Here is a 19,438-nt window from a genome sequence, read left to right on the forward strand (position 1 = left end):
AACATTATTATTTTTTTTTATTAAAGATTTGTCTGCAAGCCAGATGCAGCCATCAAAAGAGCCACATCTGGCTCATGAGACATAGGTTCCCAACCCCTGCCTTAGGCTATAACAACTCGGCCTGCTTACAGCCTGTCCCCCACACCCAATACAAACTATAAGTGAGCAAACATATATATATATATCATATTTACAAACTTATTTGACCAACAGTATCAGAGACTTCCTTGTTTGTATATTGGATTAAAGGTTTTGATTTCTACACTATAAAGGAGAGCAGAGAAGGGTCATGTGGAGGAGAGGAGAAGCAGCCAAGATGGCAGAGTACTGAAGGAGAAGCCAGTTTGTGCAGAGTTTGTGCAGGAGAAGGAGATGGGGAACAGAGGTTGTAAAGTCAGTAGCCACGGCCACCATCACAGCTGCCTGGCCCATGCAGGTTCAGATTAGATTCGGACAGATGGTAATGAAACAATGGAGCCAAGAACTGGTGGGCCATTACCTTTAATCCTAGCTTGCACCCGATGGGCAAGTAATACACACAGTGGGAAGACCCTTCACTTTCCATTTAGGGCTCCCAAAGCCACTGATTTATCTGAGTTTCCTAGAATCTAAGGTTCCTAGCTCACCAGCCTTATTCACCTCTGTTCTCCATCTCCTTCTCTCTGCGCACACTCTGCACAAACTGACTACTCATTCAGCATGCCGCCATCTTGGCTGCTTCTCCTGGCCTCCTCCACATGCTCTCCTACAGCATGGGCTCCTCCTAGAACGCAATCACTCTTCCCCGGAACAACGTGATCTCTCTTCCTTTTAAAACCTTTTGGCGCGAAAGCCCTTCCCAACACACATTAATATAATCACGCCCATCCCAAGCAGGACGGGCAAATAATATTATCACCTGGGCGACTGGCTTCCACGTGGGCAGTGCCATCTTTTACAAAGTGAGCATAATATATTTTATCTGCCCAACAGAGGTGAATAAGGCTGGTGAGGTAGAAACCTTTGATTCTAGGAAACTCGGATAAGTTAGTGGCTTTGGGGGCCCTAAATGGAAAGGGAAGTGTTTTCCCACTGTGTGTATTCCTTGCCCACTGGGTGCAAGCTAGAATAAAGATGATGGCCCACCAGTTCTTGGCTCTGTTGTTTCATTACCGTTGTCCGAATCAAATGCGAACCTGCATGGGCCAGGCGGCTATGATGGTGGCCGTGGCTACTGGCTTTACAGCTTAGTCTTAAAACTATAATGACTTTGCCAGCTTACAGCCTACCTCTCACACCCCATGCAAACTGTAAGTGAGCAAACATATATATATATATATTATATTTACAAACTTATTTGACCTACACTGACGAAGATCAGAAGTGCCAGAGGTGGGTGGTTTGGGGAAGATTAATTTAGTTTAAGGATTTTTGAGTTTTGGTGTGCCTGTCTGCCTGTCCAGCAGACAATTGAATATAGGTTTGGGATATCAGCATTTAGATGGTGGCTAACACTCGGGAAGGATATAAGATTTCCTAGACAGTTTGTGGTTTGAGAAGCACAGAGGTCTAGGACAAAGCCCTTAGAAACGTAGGGGATGATTACCGAAAGAAAAGACCCTGAAGGAAAATTAGAAGGTGTAAACAGAAAGATAAACACAACCAGGAGAGTATGGGAAAAGGAAAGTGTTTTAGAAAGTGAAGGAGTGGTTCACATTGTCAGATGCTGCTAAAACAAGGGCTTAAATTGCTACTGAATTTAAGCAAATAAGGCCTTATGTGACCTGAGAGAAAACAATTTTTTAGTCCAAGATGAGATCCATAGCCATTTTGATTAGGTTGAATTGAATGAGCTTAACACCATCATCTAACCTTGCTCAAGTTTATTATTCTTAGCTGTAAAAAAAGGGCATTAGTCTGTATGATTTTTCTAGTCCTTTCAACACTAAAATTCTATGATTATATTTTACATTCTTGAGGTAGAATACTACAAAAAGAAAGAAGAAAGAAACAGACAGTGGCAAGACATAACACTGGAATCATCCATCATATAAATTTCAGCTCTAAGTAGCTTTGTAGAAGACACTCCATGTGTACTTCCTCATTGTACCAGTTCCCTTTCACAGTAAGTCCTTAAGATATAGACGGTCAAGTTCATTAGATGATATATTTTAGAGATTTTACCCATTATTTTGAATACCAAATCCTAGTATGAAGTTTTATAAACATTTTTTTTAACAGTTGACTAAATAACAACCATTTGTATTTTATGACTTTTTTTATATCTGATGCATTTTAAAAAAACTCCATACCTTCTTCAACCCCAAATGTCTGCTTTCCTTGCACTTCTTTTAGTCTGGAAAGTTCCTTGTCTTTTTTTTTTCTTAAATGAGAAGCGGGGAGGCAGAGAGAGACAGACTCCCACATGAACTCTGACTGGGATTCACCTGGCAAGCCCCCTATGGGGCGATGTTTTGCCCATCTAGGGTCATTGCTCTGTTGCTCGGCAACCTAGCTATTTTAGCACCTGAGGAGAGACCATGGAGCTATCCTTTGTCCTGGGGCCAACTTGTTCCAGCCAAGCCATGGCTGCAGGAGAGGGAGAGAGAGAGAGAGAGAGAGAGAGAGAGAGAGAGAGAATAAGAGGAAGAAGAAGAACAAGAAGAAGAAGAACAAGAAAGAAAGAAAGAAAGAAAGAAAGAAAGAAAGAAAGAAAGAAAGAAAGAAAGAAAGAAAGAAAGAAAAAGAAAGAAGGAAGGAAAGAAAGAAAGAAAGAAAGAAAGAAAGAAAGAAAGAAAGAAAGAAAGAAAGAAAGAAAGAAAGAAAGAAAGAAAGAAGGAAAGGAGGAGGAGGGGAGAGAGAGAGAGAAAGAAGAAGAAGAAGGAAGAGGAGGAGGAAGAGGGTGGAGAAGCAGATGGTTGCTTCTCCTGTGTGCCCTGACTGTGAATTGAACCAGGGACATCTACATGCTGAGCCGACACTCTACCACTGAACCAGCTGGCCAGGGCTTGTCTTTTTCTTTTTTGTGCCTAAATACGCTGTCATGTCTTTTCTCTCAGTATTCATATTAGATGCCCCATATTCCTAATTTCTTTGAAGCACATTGTAAAACATAGATTAGTTCTTATTTTATTGAAATAGAACTCAAAGCAAAAGATTTAAAAAATCAAACCCAAGAGTCACTTAATAAAAGTTACACTTTAAAAGAATATTTGTCTCCAGAGAATAGTAGCTGACAACTGCCATTAGCTTGTAAATGCCAATTGTGACTTCACTACAACCAATAGCTATTTTATATATTGTTAAACTGGAGAAACTTTGGTAATTGTTCTTTTTTGGTTGCAAACCAAGAATACTAACATTTACTTTACAGTCTGGTGTGTTGGAAAGAAGGAGACCTGGGGATTTATTTCAAAAGCGGTATTATAATAAAGGTTTATCAGTGCTGAAATGTGCTATTACATGCAGAGTTTCTCAAAGCTTTCATATTTCAGTCCTTTGAAAAGCTTCATGATCTTTAAAGGAAAGAGTTAAAGTGGGTGAAAAAAACTTTAATTTTCTCTGTTGACTTTGTCTCGGTTATTTTAAAACAGTAACCCCTAAACACTTGTGAAACTGATGTTTTAGTAAATTTTTTTTAATTTTATGTATTTAAGAGTCTTATTTAAATTCAAGTTTATCTACTTTTTGAAACCTGTGGTTAAAAAGTTTTTTTCATGAATGGAAAGGAAATAATCGAGGGGAAAACTACCAGTTGAACAAGTTAATCACCTAATTTTATGAATTTATTATTATTACTGCCTGCAGAAGAGATAGTAATATTCATAGTAGTGGCTCTGACTTTAAGAAAGCAAGCACTGGATTGCTAGGGATTCTTTTAGAAACAAGAAAGAAACTGACCAAAAATGTAAATATCTGTAGACACTGAAAACTTTTGTTTGTACATGTTTTATAATAAGTTCATATTATTTCTGGCCTCTTCTTCCTTAGAAAAATAGACTACCTTTTTGGAAGGAATAAAGCAATAGAGATTTTTGACTTGGCTTCTTTTAGTTTTTATATAAAATTTCAAATCCTGTATTCACAAAGAATTAACTGCTGTGGGAATTGCTGTCCTCCTGTCAACTAGAACACCAGATAGAATATGTGAAACAAATGTTTTTAGACATTGGACGCCAGCACAGGACTGTGATCGCTGTGGGAAGAGAAGCAAATGAGATTAACCCTACATTGCCTCAGATCACAGCCTGAGGCTTTAGCTAAATTCTAAGCCATAAGACCAGGTTAGAACAACTTCCAGAGAAAACAATTACTAGGAATTGTAAAATGAATAGTAATTCTCAGTGCTTATACAGGGCCAGAAATCATTGAATTTCTCTTCAGAAAAAAAAAAAAATGAGAGCCCTGGCCGGTTGGCTCAGCGGTAGAGCGTCGGCCTGGCGTGTGGGGGACCCGGGTTCGATTCCTGGCCAGGGCACATAGGAGAAGTGCCCATTTGCTTCTCCACCCCTACCCCCTCCTTCCTCTCTGTCTCTCTCTTTCCCTCCCTCAGCCAAGGCTCCATTGGAGCAAAGATGGCCCGGGCACTGGGGATGGCTCCTTGGCCTCTGCCCCAGGTGCTAGAGTGGCTTTGGTCGAGGCAGAGCGTCGCCCCTGGTGGGCGTGCCGGGTGGATCCCAGTCGGGCGCATGTGGGAGTCTGTCTGACTGTCTCTCCCCGTTTCCAGCTTCAGAAAAAAATAAAAATAAATTTAAAAAAATGAGAGACATCACTGAATACATGAACATTCAGTAGAGACTCCCAGAAGAAACGTATCTTAGAAGTTGTACCAAATTAGCCCTCAAATAAAGGATTCTCTAGCTCTGCCCTAATAGACCTTTATAAAGACTTAAAAGTAACTTAACTTTACAAGATCCATGACTCAACAATGTAAAATTAGCAATTTCTAACCTCCAATCAAAAATTACTGGGAATGTGAAGAAACAGGAAAAGAACAGAATAAAAATCAGCCAATTGAAATAGACCTTGAAGTGATGAAAGGATGACATTAACAGACAAGGATTTTAAATATGGTTCTTATATTCAGAGGGGAAAGGAAAAGCATAAGCATTAACATGAAGAAAAATAGAAGATACGAAAATAAATAGAACTTCTAGAGATGAAAAATATATCTGAAGTGAAAAACAGTGTGGATGAAGTTAACAGCAGATTAAACAAAACTGAAGAAAATATCATTAACATTTAAGCACGTAACAATTAAAACTATCCAAAATGAAGCTGTGAGGGAAAAACCCCAGAAATATATTAAAAATGCCTCAGTGCCCTGTACCACATGATCTAATATAAATGTAACTGGAATCTCAGAAGAAGATCATCATTCAAAAAAACATTTGAATGATGGTCAAAATTCTTCCAAAGTTGATGAAAACTGTAAGCCCGCAGATGTAAGAAAAGTAACAGCTCACCTCCAAAATAATCATAAAGAACACCTTAGAAAGGAACATTATAATGAAATTGTTGAAAACCAGTGATAAAGAGAAAATATTAAAGCAGTCGGAGTTAAAAAGACGTATTACATGCAGAGGACCAAAGATAAATATATACTCTGCAAACCAGAAGACATCATTCTTTAGCATGCCGAAACGAAAAAACCTGTCTCCCTAGATTTTTTTGTAAAATTCTCTCTCAAAAATGAAGGTGAAATAAAGCCTTTTTCAGACTTGCCAAAGTAAGAATTTATTGCCAGGGCATCTGCACTCCAAGAACTGTTTGAGGGTCATTCAGGCAAAAACAATACTAAGTGGAAATTTGTATCTATACAAAGGGAAGAGAGAACACCAGGGGGTGAATGTGTGTGTAAAAATAAAAGATATTTTTCTTCATTTTAATTTTTTTGTGTGTGTATTTTTCTGAAGTTGGAAACGGGGAGGCAGTCAGACAGACTCCCGCATGCACCCGATCAGGATCCACCCGGCATGCCCACCAGGGGGTGATGCTCTGCCCATCTGGGCCGTTGCTCTGTTGCAACCAGAGCCATTCTAGCACCTGAGGCAGAGGCCATGGAGCCACCCCCAGCGCCTGGGCCAACTTTGCTCCAGTGGAGCCTTGGCTGCAGGAGGCGAAGAGAGAGACAGAGAGGAAGGAGAGGGGTAGGGGTGGAGAAGCAGATGGGCGCTTCTCCTGTGTGCCCTGGCCGGGAATCAAACCCGGGACTCCTGCACGCCAGGCCGACGCTCTACCACTGAGCCAACTGGCCAGGGCCCATTTTAAAATATTTTATAACTATAATCACTTATCTAAGCAAAATGTATTGTGTGGTTTACAACATGTAGAAATAAAACCTATGAGAACTATAGTACAAAGCAGGGGGGATGTAAGTATATTGTTGTAGTGCTCTCTGTACTATACCTAAAATGGCATGATGTTATTCGAAGATTAACTGTGATAAGTTAAAGATGTATTTTGTAAATCCTAGAACAGGGTTCAGCAAACCCAATAGGCCAAATCCAGCCCACTGCTTATTTTGGTAAATGAAATTTCTTGGAACACACTATGACCATTTGCTTATATATTGCCTATGGCTGCTTTAGCACCACAGTGCAAGTATGTAGTTGGAACAGAGATCTTATGGCCCACAATGCCTAAAATATTTCTTATCAAGCTCTTAACAGAAAAAGTGTGCCAACACCTGCTATAGAGTAACTCCTAAAAACATAAGAAGGTATAATTAATAAGCCATTAGTAAAGATGAAAAATAATCATTAAAATACTCAGTTAATCTAATAAAAAATGGATGGCAAGAATATAGGAAAAGTAGAAGAAAAAATAGTTGTGTCAGAAGTTAAGTAGCAAGATGGTGGATTTGTACCCAATCATATTTATAATTTATTAAATGCAAATAATATACACACTTTAATTGAAAGGCAGAGATGGTCAGATTGGATGAAATAGCAAGACCTAACTATATGTTGTCTACAGGAAACCCACTTTAAATATAAAGGCATGGATAGGTTAAAGAGGGTTAAAAAAAAGATATACCACAAAAACATATGTCTATACAAAGACTTATAAGTGAATAATCATAAAAGCTTTATTCATAGTAGCCAAAGACTTGAAACAACCAGATATCTATCAATCAATAGGTGAATGGATAAACAAATTATGGTATGCCCAACAGTGAAATACTACCAGCAATAAATACTGAAATGAACTACTAATGCAGGCAACAATGTGAATGAATCTCAAACTCATTATGTTCAGAGAAAGAAGCCAGATAAGTAAGTGTACATAATATATGATACCAGTGTTATGAAACTCTAGGAAAACAAAATATCTATGGTGACAAAAATCAAGAGTGGTTGCCAGAGATTTACTGGGAGGGGATTCAAGGAATTTTTATTATTGTGTCAAAACTCATTAAACATCTATTTAAAATAAGAGTGTATTTTTGTTATTTATAAACTATGCCTTAATAATAGTTGTTTTAAAAATATAAGTCATGAAAGAATTTAGTGTGAGGCTTTTGTATACATTATAGACCTTATAAATTACTAGAATAGACAAGGAAGTAAGATTTAAATGACTGAAAATTTGATGCATTTGGGATCTCCAGAACTTTAATCTATATACATTTCCTCTGAATTTATCAATTTTGAGGCATATGCAGCCTTAGAAACATTATGGGATGTACCTTTTGATTCTTTAAAAAAAAACTAGTAAAGCAATATTATCACTACATAGTGCATATAGTTCTCAAGCAGTGTTCTAAATGTTTTAAATAGTTTATTCTATTCCTCATAACAACTCTATCAGTTAGGGATTAAACCCATTTTTATATATGAAAAAGTGAAGCTCAGAGAAGATATATAATATGTGCAAAGTTAGCCAGAATTCCAGCCTAGATTTGACTCTAAAGCCTGTTTTCCTACCTCAGTGCTAACTTATCTTTAAATGCTTAGTTGCTAACGTTAAAAACTACCGGTTCAAAATTAATTTATTTTAAAAATTCATTTGAAAATTACTTTGAGTTATTCTGATACTTGTTTTAGTGACAGGCTCTGCAAATCAAGACTAATGAGGAAAAAGATAAGGAAATAAGGAATTCCATGCCATTACTGTTGTAGAAAACCATTTCAGTTGAATAGCTTATAATAATATCTCCCTTATTAAACAGAATTAGGTAAAAATTTTCAGGAATACCAAGAATTTTAACCTCAGATTCCTGAGAAAGCTTCTCCTTGATCCACTTAGAAGATAATCCTCTGCGTATTTTCAAGTTCCTGAAAAGTGAGTTTTGTGATTTGTATGACCTTCCATAAGCTACTTCCTAGAATAACCTTCAACTAAAGCTAAAGGACATATTCTTAAACCTTTGAAAACATTTTAAACCACACTAATAATAATAGATCCCGTGTAAGAATGGTAATAATATAGCTGTAACTTAAAATGTACTGTAACTTTCATATGACGGTGGATCCTTTTCATTCAGATGTGACAGTGGTGTATCAAAATGGATTACCCGTGATATCTGTGAGGCTACCGTCCCGGCGTGAACGCTGCCAGTTCACTCTCAAACCTATCTCAGATTCTGTTGGTGTGTTTTTACGACAACTACAAGAAGAGGATCGGGGAATTGACAGAGTCGCAGTCTATTCACCAGGTACAGTCGCCTACATTATTAATTCCCACTCATCCATTTCCCCCTAAACCACACACACACACACACACACACACACACACACACACACTGCAAAGTCATCCCTTTTACTTAGCAAATGTCAGGAGAAAAAGTGATTTCTCTCCCAGTGCTTCTCAGAATATAACTGTTCAGTTTTAACAAATGCATATACACAGGGAGTCTCATTCAAAAGTAACTCACAGATAATGCCAGGGGCATTTTATATTATTTAGACCTTTTGTCATTACCTTAAGCTTAGAATGCATTTTTTTTTCAGTGGTTAAACCTTCATCTCTGGAGATATGAAGTATTAGGACTTTTTAAATACTTTGTCTTTCACATAAAAGTTTACTAAAATAAAAACATACGTGATTTGAAAAGAATATAAAATAAAACACAAAAAAATCCTATTAAACATGACACCCATTTCATTTACTTATTTTTTAAATGACTTTCACTTTTCCCCATTTTTACTTTGAAACATTTTAAATCTATAGAAAACTTAAAAGACTACTAAAATAATTACCCACTTACCCTTCATTTGAATTCATCAATTGTTAACCATTTGCCACATTTCTAGGCTGTAAATATTTTAAATTATACTTAACACTGAATTCATCTAGTAGTATAATTAGTAGATCAGCTTGGTGTGCTTTGCAAACCCTAGCATTCATCCCTAACAAATTAAAGACAACTAATCAGTGACTATACTGAACAGTACTGTATAAGAAAATATATAGTATTTTTTACTCAACCACCTCTATCCTAGACAAATATAAGACATACCCGCAGCTCTCCCAGTGGTCCTAGATTTCCATCTGACATGCATAGAGCTATACAATTATTTCATCTGTTCATAAAGTTCTGCTAGAAAAGCATGTTGGTAAGTCTTCACAGACTTGAGGTTATTAAAACAAAACGCCTCAGATAGTATAAGCTTTGTTTAGCAGAGACCTAGGGGATGAGGCAAAAAGTTAACTGAAATTAAAGAGATATAATTTTTTTGAGGAGGGGAGATAGTGGAATCCCGACCGGGATTCACCTGGCAACCCCCACACCTGCCTGTCTTGGGCCTATGCTCAAATCAGCTGAGCTATTTTTAGTGCCTGAGGACCAGTCAAGCCTCTGGCTGCCTGTGGGGAAGGAGGGGAAAAGGGAAGGGGAGAGAAGCAAATGGTCGCTTCTCCTGTGTGCCCTGACCAGGAATTGAATCCAGGATGTGCATACGCCAGGCTGATGCTCTACCCACCGAGCCAACCAGCCAGGGCAATATAATTTTAAAAGCCTATTTTGAGTATCGCTTTTTCCTGACTATTCTTAAATACTTATACATATGACAAGTTTACATTTTTTTTTCACAGATGGTGTTCGAGTTGCTGCCTCAACAGGGATAGACCTGCTCCTCCTCGATGACTTTAAGCTGGTCATTAATGACTTAACATATCACGTCCGACCACCAAAGAGAGGTAAAAAGTAATTTTGATATGGTCAGAGGAATGTGGAAAGGGGATTTTGGAAAGAACTTAACTTTTCTCAGGATAATCTTGAGAAACGGACAATATTCAAAGAACACTGAAAGGTTTATGTACAGATTCTGTTTCAGTCGAAGAACTCATTGAGTCCCTGGCACTTGGCTCGTACACTGACTAAAACTTAAATTCTTACCTGGGCACTAGGAATTTTATTATCTGATACTGCCACTGTTTCGTATAAATGAGTGGTCCACATAGCTTAAGCTCCTTCCCTTCATACAGGCTAAAACTAATAACATTACAGGGGGGGAGTCTTTATAAATTAAATTATGGGCTTCCTTATCCTTTAAATATTTGTAATAAGGATTAATTTTTTTTTTAATGGCTCAAGGTCAGCAGTCTGAAAGTCAATTATTATGCAATAATAGTTCTTAGGAACTTCTGATATGTATATGCTTTAATGCAAAAAAAATGAAGTACATGCCTCAGGACTAAATTTGAAGAGGTTACCCAAACACTTACTAGTCAAGAGAAATAATATTTCATGTACTATTTTTTAAAAACCAAGTTACTGCCCTGGTTGTATGGTTTGGTTAGTTGTATGCAGAGGTGGCCAGTTCAATTCCTGGTTGGGGCACATATAGAAACAGATTGATGTTTCTGTCCTTTCTCTCCCCCTTCTTCTCTCTAAAATTAATTTTTTTAAGTCAATAAAAAAAAATGAGAGCAAAATATCAAAATTTTAAATAAAGACACAGTCAGTATTGCTGTTTTTTCTTTTTACCCCAAGCTCCTAAGTGCCGCTGCACAGCACTGATGCTAAGTAGTCCTCTGAAGTAGCGTTTTGAGTTATGTCTTTTCTCTCTTTGTCCTTGGTATTTATTGTCACTGACTGCTGTTCCACCACCACCATCCCTCTTTCAGCTTACTGGGACATCTCCACTTTTCAATTCTGCTTTTGAGAATTGTGTCTAATATAGAAAAAGGTCTGAGTAAAAATCTTAAGCATTAGATGCTTCCAAAGTCTGGTCCACATCTGCCTTTAAATTTTTTCTATTTCCCTCTTACATGTTGCCTATTCTTCCTGCAGCCTGTATCCTCTGCTCTTGCCTAAACTCTGCCGCATCCATTGCCATCTCGGTGTTTGCTTGTCTCTCTGCCGCAGTTGATGCCTTTCTCATTTTTTTTGAAACTTCCAGCCTCCTTGTGCCAAAATTGTCAATGTCAGATCTTCTGTGAAGCCTTTAATGATCCTATTCTTTCTTTCCTCAACTCCTAGCCAACTAGAAATGATTAATCTCCTCTCTGAGTTTTAATCCTTTTATTTGTGAATGCTCTCAGGGAAGGCACTGTGATATTGTAACCCACAATGACTCAGGTGGTCATTCTTTTTTTTTTTTTAAGATTTTTTATTTATTCATTATAGAGAGGAGAGAGAGAGAGAGAGAGAGAGAGAGAGAGAGAGAGAGAGAAGGGGGGGGAGAATCAGGAAGCATCAACTCCCATATGTGCCTTGACCAGGCAAGCCCAGGGTTTTGAACCGGCAACCTCAGCGTTTCCAGGTTGATGCTTTATCCACTGCGCCACCACAGTCAGGCCTGGTCATTCTATTTGAGTGAAAGAAGTTAACTTGTACTTTGTTTTTTCAGAGGCCAGATTCTCTTCCGTGATCAAGCTAATTGAGACAGAGCTAGCTTAGAGAAAGTGTAGGAAAGTATAGTAATTATGGGCAAGTATCCTTTAAAACAGCCAGTTTCAACTGCCGGTTCACAGACCAGTCCACCAGAAATTTGATGCCAGTCTGCAAAAAGTTAAGCACACTGATGTTGTATAAAGATTATAGACCCAGTGGTCCTAGTTGAATTCACTTATGCTCAGTGTGATTTCTATCTTAGTGGTTCCTGAGATAATTCTCCTATTTCACCAGTCCTCAAGTGTAAAAAGGTTGAAAACAACTGCTTTAAAATATTAAGGCTGTCCTGAACCAGATTTTGTTAAGTTGGAATAAGTGAACATATAGACCAGGGATTGTAAGATATATATTAGCTATGCTTACATGTATTTTTTTTTCTTTATCCCCTGATTCTTGTGCCAGAAGTTCTCTTTAAAATAATGGAAGTACAGGATCGTTTTATTCGGTTTTTGGTGTGTTCTTTTAATTTGTTAATTTGTTTATTGACATATAATTGACATAGAACATTGCGTGAGTTTAAGGTATACAATGTAGTGGATTGATATACTTACATATTGTGAAATAATCACCACAATAAAATTAGTTAACACTTCTATCACCTGACATAATTATCATTTTCTTCTTGTGGTCAGAATATTTAAGATCTACTCTTTTAGCAACTTACAAGTATACATTACTGTTAGCTATAGTCACCATGGTGTACATTAGATCCTTAGAACTTATAATTGGAAGCTTGGTGCCCTTTGAGCAACAGAGAGCTACCACATGATCCACAAATCCTACTTTTGGGGAGAAATGAAATCAAAGAGACATCTGCAGTCCCATGTTCATTGCAGCATTATTCACAGTAGCCAAGATATGGAAACAATCATTCATATATGGGTGAATGGATAAAGAAGATGTGGTATATACATACAATGGAATATACATTTAGCTACAAGAAGGAAGGAAATCCTGCAATTTCTGATGGACTTTGAGGGCATTATAGTCAGTTACTTTGTGTGTGTGAATTAAAGAGTTCGTTCTATTTAGATTTTTTGTTGTATTAGTAAACTTTTTAAGTTGACTAATATATTTCTATATAAAATTTAACAATGAAGAAAGTTAAGATATGAGCTTCTATATATTATGTTGTCAAAAACTAGAGGTATTTTAATCAATGAATAATTTCAACCATCTTGTCTAATACTGTGTTTTTAAAACAGAAATAAAGGTTTTAGTTTTTTATAATTAGGCTATTCCCAAGTTGTATAGCAAAGTAAGTTAGAAATAGAAAAGGGAAGAAATTATGTTTGATTCCCTTGTAATCAATTTAGCAGCCTAACAATTTGGCTTTATCTGTATCTCAGAACTGTGAAATATCTACCCAATTTCCCTACAAATCAATTAGGATATAAAGTTTGCAAGAGTTAAAAGTCTATAATTCATGGAATAATTGTAAATCCAAGTGTGAAATTTGGTAAACTCAGTAGCAGCCCTGGTATAGAATTTTAAAGAGCTTTTCAATATTTAAGTTCACACATGAAAGCTCTCTTAGCTCTGTTAATTAGCCAATGAGAAATTATGCCATTAGATGCCCTTTCTCACAGAAGCTCAAACAATATTGTTTTAAGTCCATAAACATTTGCTTTTTCCCATCTTTTTAAACATAGTAAAGGAAATCTTTTTTTAATTTTGATAAAATGTAAAATAGGTTTTAATTTTGTTTCCACTGTGTTATCTTCCTCTCCCTCCCTGTCTGAGGAAGACACTGCTGGCATCCAAGTCACTACATGTTTTTAGTTGCCTCAAGTAGGAGAGCAGGTTGAATTCCTGTACTTGGGAGGGATGCCTGTCATCCACATGAGTAAGCATATTTCTCTTCCCCACATCGTAACTCTTTTTAGTGAAAAAAGTTGAAGGCACTAGGTTTTGGGTGTCAGCTAATGAGGAGGAACACTAGGATTTGATATATATGTGGAGCAGATGAAACAAGTCTGCTTTGTCTAAATAGGCAATGAAGGAAAACTTTTCCAGGACCATTTTTAAAGTTTTGACACATTTTGGGTTTTTTTACTCACTTCTTACCCCCTGTAGCTTTCACATCTCTCTTCTATTTTTCTTTTTCCTATTTATGGATAGCACTTTAGAACTAACAATGCCCTAGGCATGTTGTCCACCTGAACTTACACACTTGCAACAGGCACTGGGAATATAGGGCTCATTCATATAGGATCTGATATAGTCACATTTAATGTTTACGTGGGATTGGCAGTCTGTAGGTATTATGGATCCTTAAGTATATACAACTCTTATACCTAACCCCAAAATTGAGAGAAGAGGCAGGAAAAAACTGAAATGGAACAAGGGAGCAGGTTAAAGCAGGAAGGCTCATTCCAAGCTCCGTTGCAGTCTTTCGCTTACTTTAGCTGTATACGGCTCGGTTCCCATCTGGCCACTGAAAGATGAAAGGAGTAACTATTTTAGCAATTAGATGATTTTATAACCTAATTAAATATAAAGTGGAGGGAAGAATATGGAAAGGGAACACAAAAAGCCTATTATCCCCATCCTTGTTGAAGTAATAATTAACTATCTTCCTTTTAGCCTTGGGGAAGAGAAAAATATGCCCTAAATTACTAGTGGTTGAAAGTTTTTGTGCTAAGTAGAATCATTTTGATTGGCACCACTGGGTCCTTTTCCCCATTTATCTATCCAGAGCGTATTGGAGACCTTATTTTGTCTTTTTTTTTTAAATTCAATTTTTTATTTTAATTTATTATATTTACATGGATTTAAGTGTCCCACTGAATATAACACCCTCACCCCCCACCCCCGTGTCCCTATTTATACCCCCTTTACCTTCCTCCCCCTAATTTCCTCCCCCCTTCCCTCTGGGATTTGCTGTCCTGTTATTTGTATTTCTGTGTTATGTATATATAATTTTACTAATCTCTTTACCTTCTCTAATCCCATCTCCTCATCCCCCTTCCTTCTGACAGCTGTCCTTTGGGTCCCTGTGAACCCACCTCTGCCTCTATTCTGTTCCTCAGTTCACTTTGTTTGGAGACCTTATTTTGTCTTAACAATGTAAATAAGCCCTGGCCGGTTGGCTCAGCGGTAGAGCGTCGGCCTAGCGTGCGGAGGACCCGGGTTCGATTCCCGGCCAGGGCACATAGGAGAAGCGCCCATTTGCTTCTCCACCCCTCCGCCGCGCCTTCCTCTCTGTCTCTCTCTTCCCCTCCCGCAGCCAAGGCTCCATTGGAGCAAAGATGGCCCCGGCGCTGGGGATGGCTCTGTGGCCTCTGCCCCAGGCGCTAGAGTGGCTCTGGTCGCAACATGGCAACACCCAGGAGGGTCGCAACATGGCGACGCCCAGGATGGGCAGAGCATCGCCCCCTGGTGGGCAGAGCGTCGCCCCCTGGTGGGCGTGCCGGGTGGATCCCGGTCGGGCGCATGCGGGAGTCTGTCTGACTGTCTCTCCCTGTTTCTAGCTTCAGAAAAATGCAAAAAAAAAAAAAAGAAAAGAAAAAAAAAAACAATGTAAATAATTTGAGAGAAAAGGTTGAACAGGCAAACCAAATGCCAACAATAATGAATGCCTTATCAGAGACTCAACTAGCTGAAGTCCTTCTCAAACCATTTTAGTAGCTGAAAATACTTTTCAATCCCACTATGTTAGTACATCTCCCTGCCTTTCTGTACCTTAATTTTCCTGGCACTGATGCAGAAACATTAATAAGCATCTGATTTCATTTTTAGTGAAGTGTATACTAATCATCCTAAAGTATTGTTGTTAAGCAATTAGTCGATATATCTTCCCTTTTCTTGTAATTTTATCTCCAAATATGTAGGCAGATTTTTGAGGGTCAGAGTTTTGAGATGGTTGTTTTTCTTCACCAGGATAATACTAGGAACCATATCTTTCCTGTCAAAATAAAATGTAGTCCGTTGAGTTTACTACGACTTTACTGATGCCTCATCTGAAAGATAAGTCTATTTTCAGTCAGGTCTAGAATTGAACATCTGTGAGATTGATCTTCTGTGAAATATTATTTTAGCCTTTTCATTGCTATTTAAAGGTATTGTGGTTGCACATTAATTATTTTGTTTTTTTTAATACATTCACAAGTTCAACTCCCAAAGACAACGAGTATATGGGCAAACTTTTCTCATCCCTGTTCTGCAGTCACCCTTCTCTATACCAGCAAGCAGTGTTCTTAGTTTTCTTGTTTCCCACCCGAGGTAGTCAGTGCATTTATAAGAAAATATAAATGCATAATCTTTTTCTGCTTTTTATGCAAATAATAGCATGTCGTATATAATGTTTGTATCAGTCAGTGTTCAATTGAGGAAACAACCACATGAATATTATGGAATAAAAGATTTATTATAAGAATGAAAACTTGTACAATTGTATTTGAAGCTGAAGAAGTAAAAATCTGAAACGGGAACTTGGAAGATCAGAGAAATGTCACCAGTTTTTAAGCAATGGCACAGATCAAAAACTCGGAGCTTGCCAAAGAACCTGGAATTTCAGATGCATCCTACTAATAGGATAAGGAGGATTGGCAAAGGAGGGCTGATAGGGAAATCCCTAAGACAGTGTTATCAAATAGATCTTTCTGTGATGAAAATGTTCTATTTCTGCACTGTCCAATATGGTAGTTAATAGTCACATGTGGCTCTTGGAGGACTAGAAATGTGACTAGTGTGCCCGAGGAACTTAATTTTTTTTTTTTTTTTTTTTTTTTTGTATTTTTCTGAAGCTGGAAACGGGGAGAGACAGTCAGACAGACTCCCACATGCGCCCGACCGGGATCCACCCGGCACGCCCACCAGGGGCGAAGCTCTGCCCACCAGAGGGTGATGCTCTGCCCCTCTGGGGCGTCGCTTTGCCGCAACCAGAGCCACTCTAGCGCCTGGGGCAGAGGCCAAGGAGTCATCCTCGGCGCCCGGGCCATCCCTGCTCCAATGGAGCCTTGGCTGCGGGAGGGGAAGAGAGAGACAGAGAGGAAGGAGGGGGGCAGGGTGGAGAAGCAAATGGGCGCTTCTCCTATGTGCCCTGGCCGGGAATCGAACCCGGGTCCCCCACACGCCAGGCTGATGCTCTACCGCTGAGCCAACCGGCCAGGGCCCCGAGAAACTGAATTTTTGTACCAAGTACAGAAATGTTTGTTAATCTTATGTATCGAGGATTCACATTCATCATTTATAAATTGTGAGCACCAGCCTTACTCATGCTATTGTGGGGATAGCTATCATGGAATAGTATAGGTGATACAGTATTGTTAACCATTGATCATTTATATTTACTTAAGGAATTGCCTACTTGAAAGAGTTTGCAGGAGAAATATAAATATTGGTATAGTAGAAGCATTATAACTCAGCTGCAGGCCTGGGGATAGGGGACATGGACTCTGCCACTTCACTGTGACATTCTAGATAAGTTACTACAGTTTCTTCTTCTGTAAACTTTGGAACGTGTAAAGCTATATGCACATGTGAGCTGCAGCTTTAGTTCAGAGAAGATCTGGTTGACATAGATGACTTTTAGATCTCAAACTGTTCTTGCTTTTATCTGTTCCTATTAATGCAGCATACATTTATTTACTGATATGTGCAAGATACTGTGCTAGGTACTGTATCCCATTTTACTATACTAGCTCTTCTCTAATCTAATTTGCTACCCTCATTTGAATTTTATATTGATTACATTTCTGTCTTTGAAGAATATTTGAAATATATAGCTAATTCTGATTGTAGCTTGTTTTGATTTAGATTTACTAGAAAACTGAACATATGCTATACCTAACAAAGTGTCACATTAAGGCTAGTATTCTAAAACAAAAGCTTTACTTCTGGTGCTTTTTTTTTTGTTATTTAAAAGTAAAATGTACTGGGGTGACATCGATCCATAAGAACACATAAGTTTCAGGTGTTCATCTTCATGGCACATGATCTATACATTATGTTGTGTGCCCATCACCCAAAGTCAGACCACCTTCTGTCACCATAAATTTGGCCCCTTTACCTCCTACTACTCCCTGACCCCTCCCTCTGGGAGCCATCTCACTTTTGTCTGTGGTGTCTTAAATATAAATGACGGCTGAAATGAGCTAGGTTTCTTATTAGGTCCTCAAAACATAACTTTTATTTATTTTTTTATATAGTTTTTTTTTTTTTTTTGTATTTTTCCGAAGTGAGAAGCTGGGGTGGGGTGAGGGGGTAGGCAGAAAGACAGACTCCCGCATGCACCCAACCAGAAGACACCCAGCATGCCCACCAGGGGGCGATGCTCGGCCCCTCTGGGGCATTGCTCTGCTGCAATTGGAGCCATTCTAGTGCCTGAGACGGAGGCCATGGAGCCATCCTCAGCGCCTGGGCCAACTTTGCTCCAATGGAGCTTCGGCTGCGGGAGAGGAAGAGAGAGGCAGAGAGGAAGGAGAGGGGGAGGGGTGGAGAAACCGATGGGCGCTTCTCCTGTGTGCCCTGGCCAGGAATTGAACCCGGGACTTCCACACACTGGGCTGATGCTCTACCGCTGAACCAGACGGCCAGAGCCTAAACATAACTTTTATATCTCTGGAAACACAGTGCTATTCATGGAAGAGGATGTTGAGTCAAAGAATTTAATCTTCTATTCTTTCAGTCATTCTTATAACTTCATGCCCTTCAGTGCATGATATTGAGGTCCATACAGCTATTCATTCCCCAACAGGAATAAATAAAATTTGGTTTGCTCAGAGGAAGACGTATGGAGCTAAGATTATTAGGATAATAGTATTTTTATTTATACCTTTGTATGTGTAAATTTGAAATACTATACAATTTTTCCTCAGGTGTTACTAAAGGGAAAAAAAATCAATTAAAATGACAAGGCCACAGATAAGTTATAGATCAACATTTTAATAAGCATTATTAGATGGATTCTAAATCTCACTTCTAGTTTTTAACATATTGTTTTATATTTTTAATCTTTTTCTAATGAAGATCATTATTATTATTTGTAGCCTCATATATAGCATTTAAACTTCCAACAATATAATAGTGAATGTTGGTTTTAAAATTTTGACGTTACCAAATACAAATACAGTTTTCTATGATTTGTAGGAACCTCCTTTTTAAAAAAGAACTATTACTTTTCTTCCGTTTCACACTGGAAGTGGGATCCCTATTGTGGGTGAATCTGTCTTATTCTTATTGTCCATTATTCCCAGGAATAGCAACTCTTCACTTAAGGCATACATTTTAAAAAAAAGTAACCCCTTTCTTTCAGACCTCTTAAGCCACGAAAATGCAGCAACACTGAACGATGTGAAGACACTAGTCCAGCAGCTGTACACCACACTATGCATTGAGCAGCACCAGCTAAACAAGGAGAGGGAGCTGATCGAAAGATTAGAGAATCTCAAAGAGCAGCTGGCGCCCCTGGAAAAGGTAAGAATTCAAATCTCAGGCTCATCTCTTCACAGATGTTTTTTCCAGAGCATATATGTTTGCTTTTATGTAATGGAGCTGTGTCAAATTAGCCCATTAGTTTCTGGGACCATTAAAAAAGTTATAATCAAAGTTAAGAAAGAACTTAAAAAGAAACAGTGTGGATCCTTGATAATGGACTAGAGCTTTGAGGTCTAA

General features: G+C 38.3%; 1 protein-coding gene across 3 annotated transcripts in view; it reads left to right on the forward strand.

The window, feature by feature from the left end:
* The window catches only part of MCU (mitochondrial calcium uniporter), a 259,606-nt gene that overhangs the window by 223,936 nt on the left and 16,232 nt on the right, over positions 1-19,438 (forward strand). For all 3 annotated transcript variants that reach the window (XM_066243194.1, XM_066243195.1, XM_066243196.1), the window contains 3 exons: positions 8,468-8,638; positions 10,018-10,122; positions 19,080-19,240. In XM_066243194.1, the coding sequence (XP_066099291.1) occupies positions 8,468-8,638; positions 10,018-10,122; positions 19,080-19,240 (437 nt within the window). The remainder of the gene's footprint in view (positions 1-8,467; positions 8,639-10,017; positions 10,123-19,079; positions 19,241-19,438) is intronic.

The sequence above is a fragment of the Saccopteryx bilineata genome, chromosome 9 (genome assembly GCF_036850765.1).
Source record: "Saccopteryx bilineata isolate mSacBil1 chromosome 9, mSacBil1_pri_phased_curated, whole genome shotgun sequence".
Lineage (NCBI taxonomy): Eukaryota > Metazoa > Chordata > Mammalia > Chiroptera > Emballonuridae > Saccopteryx > Saccopteryx bilineata.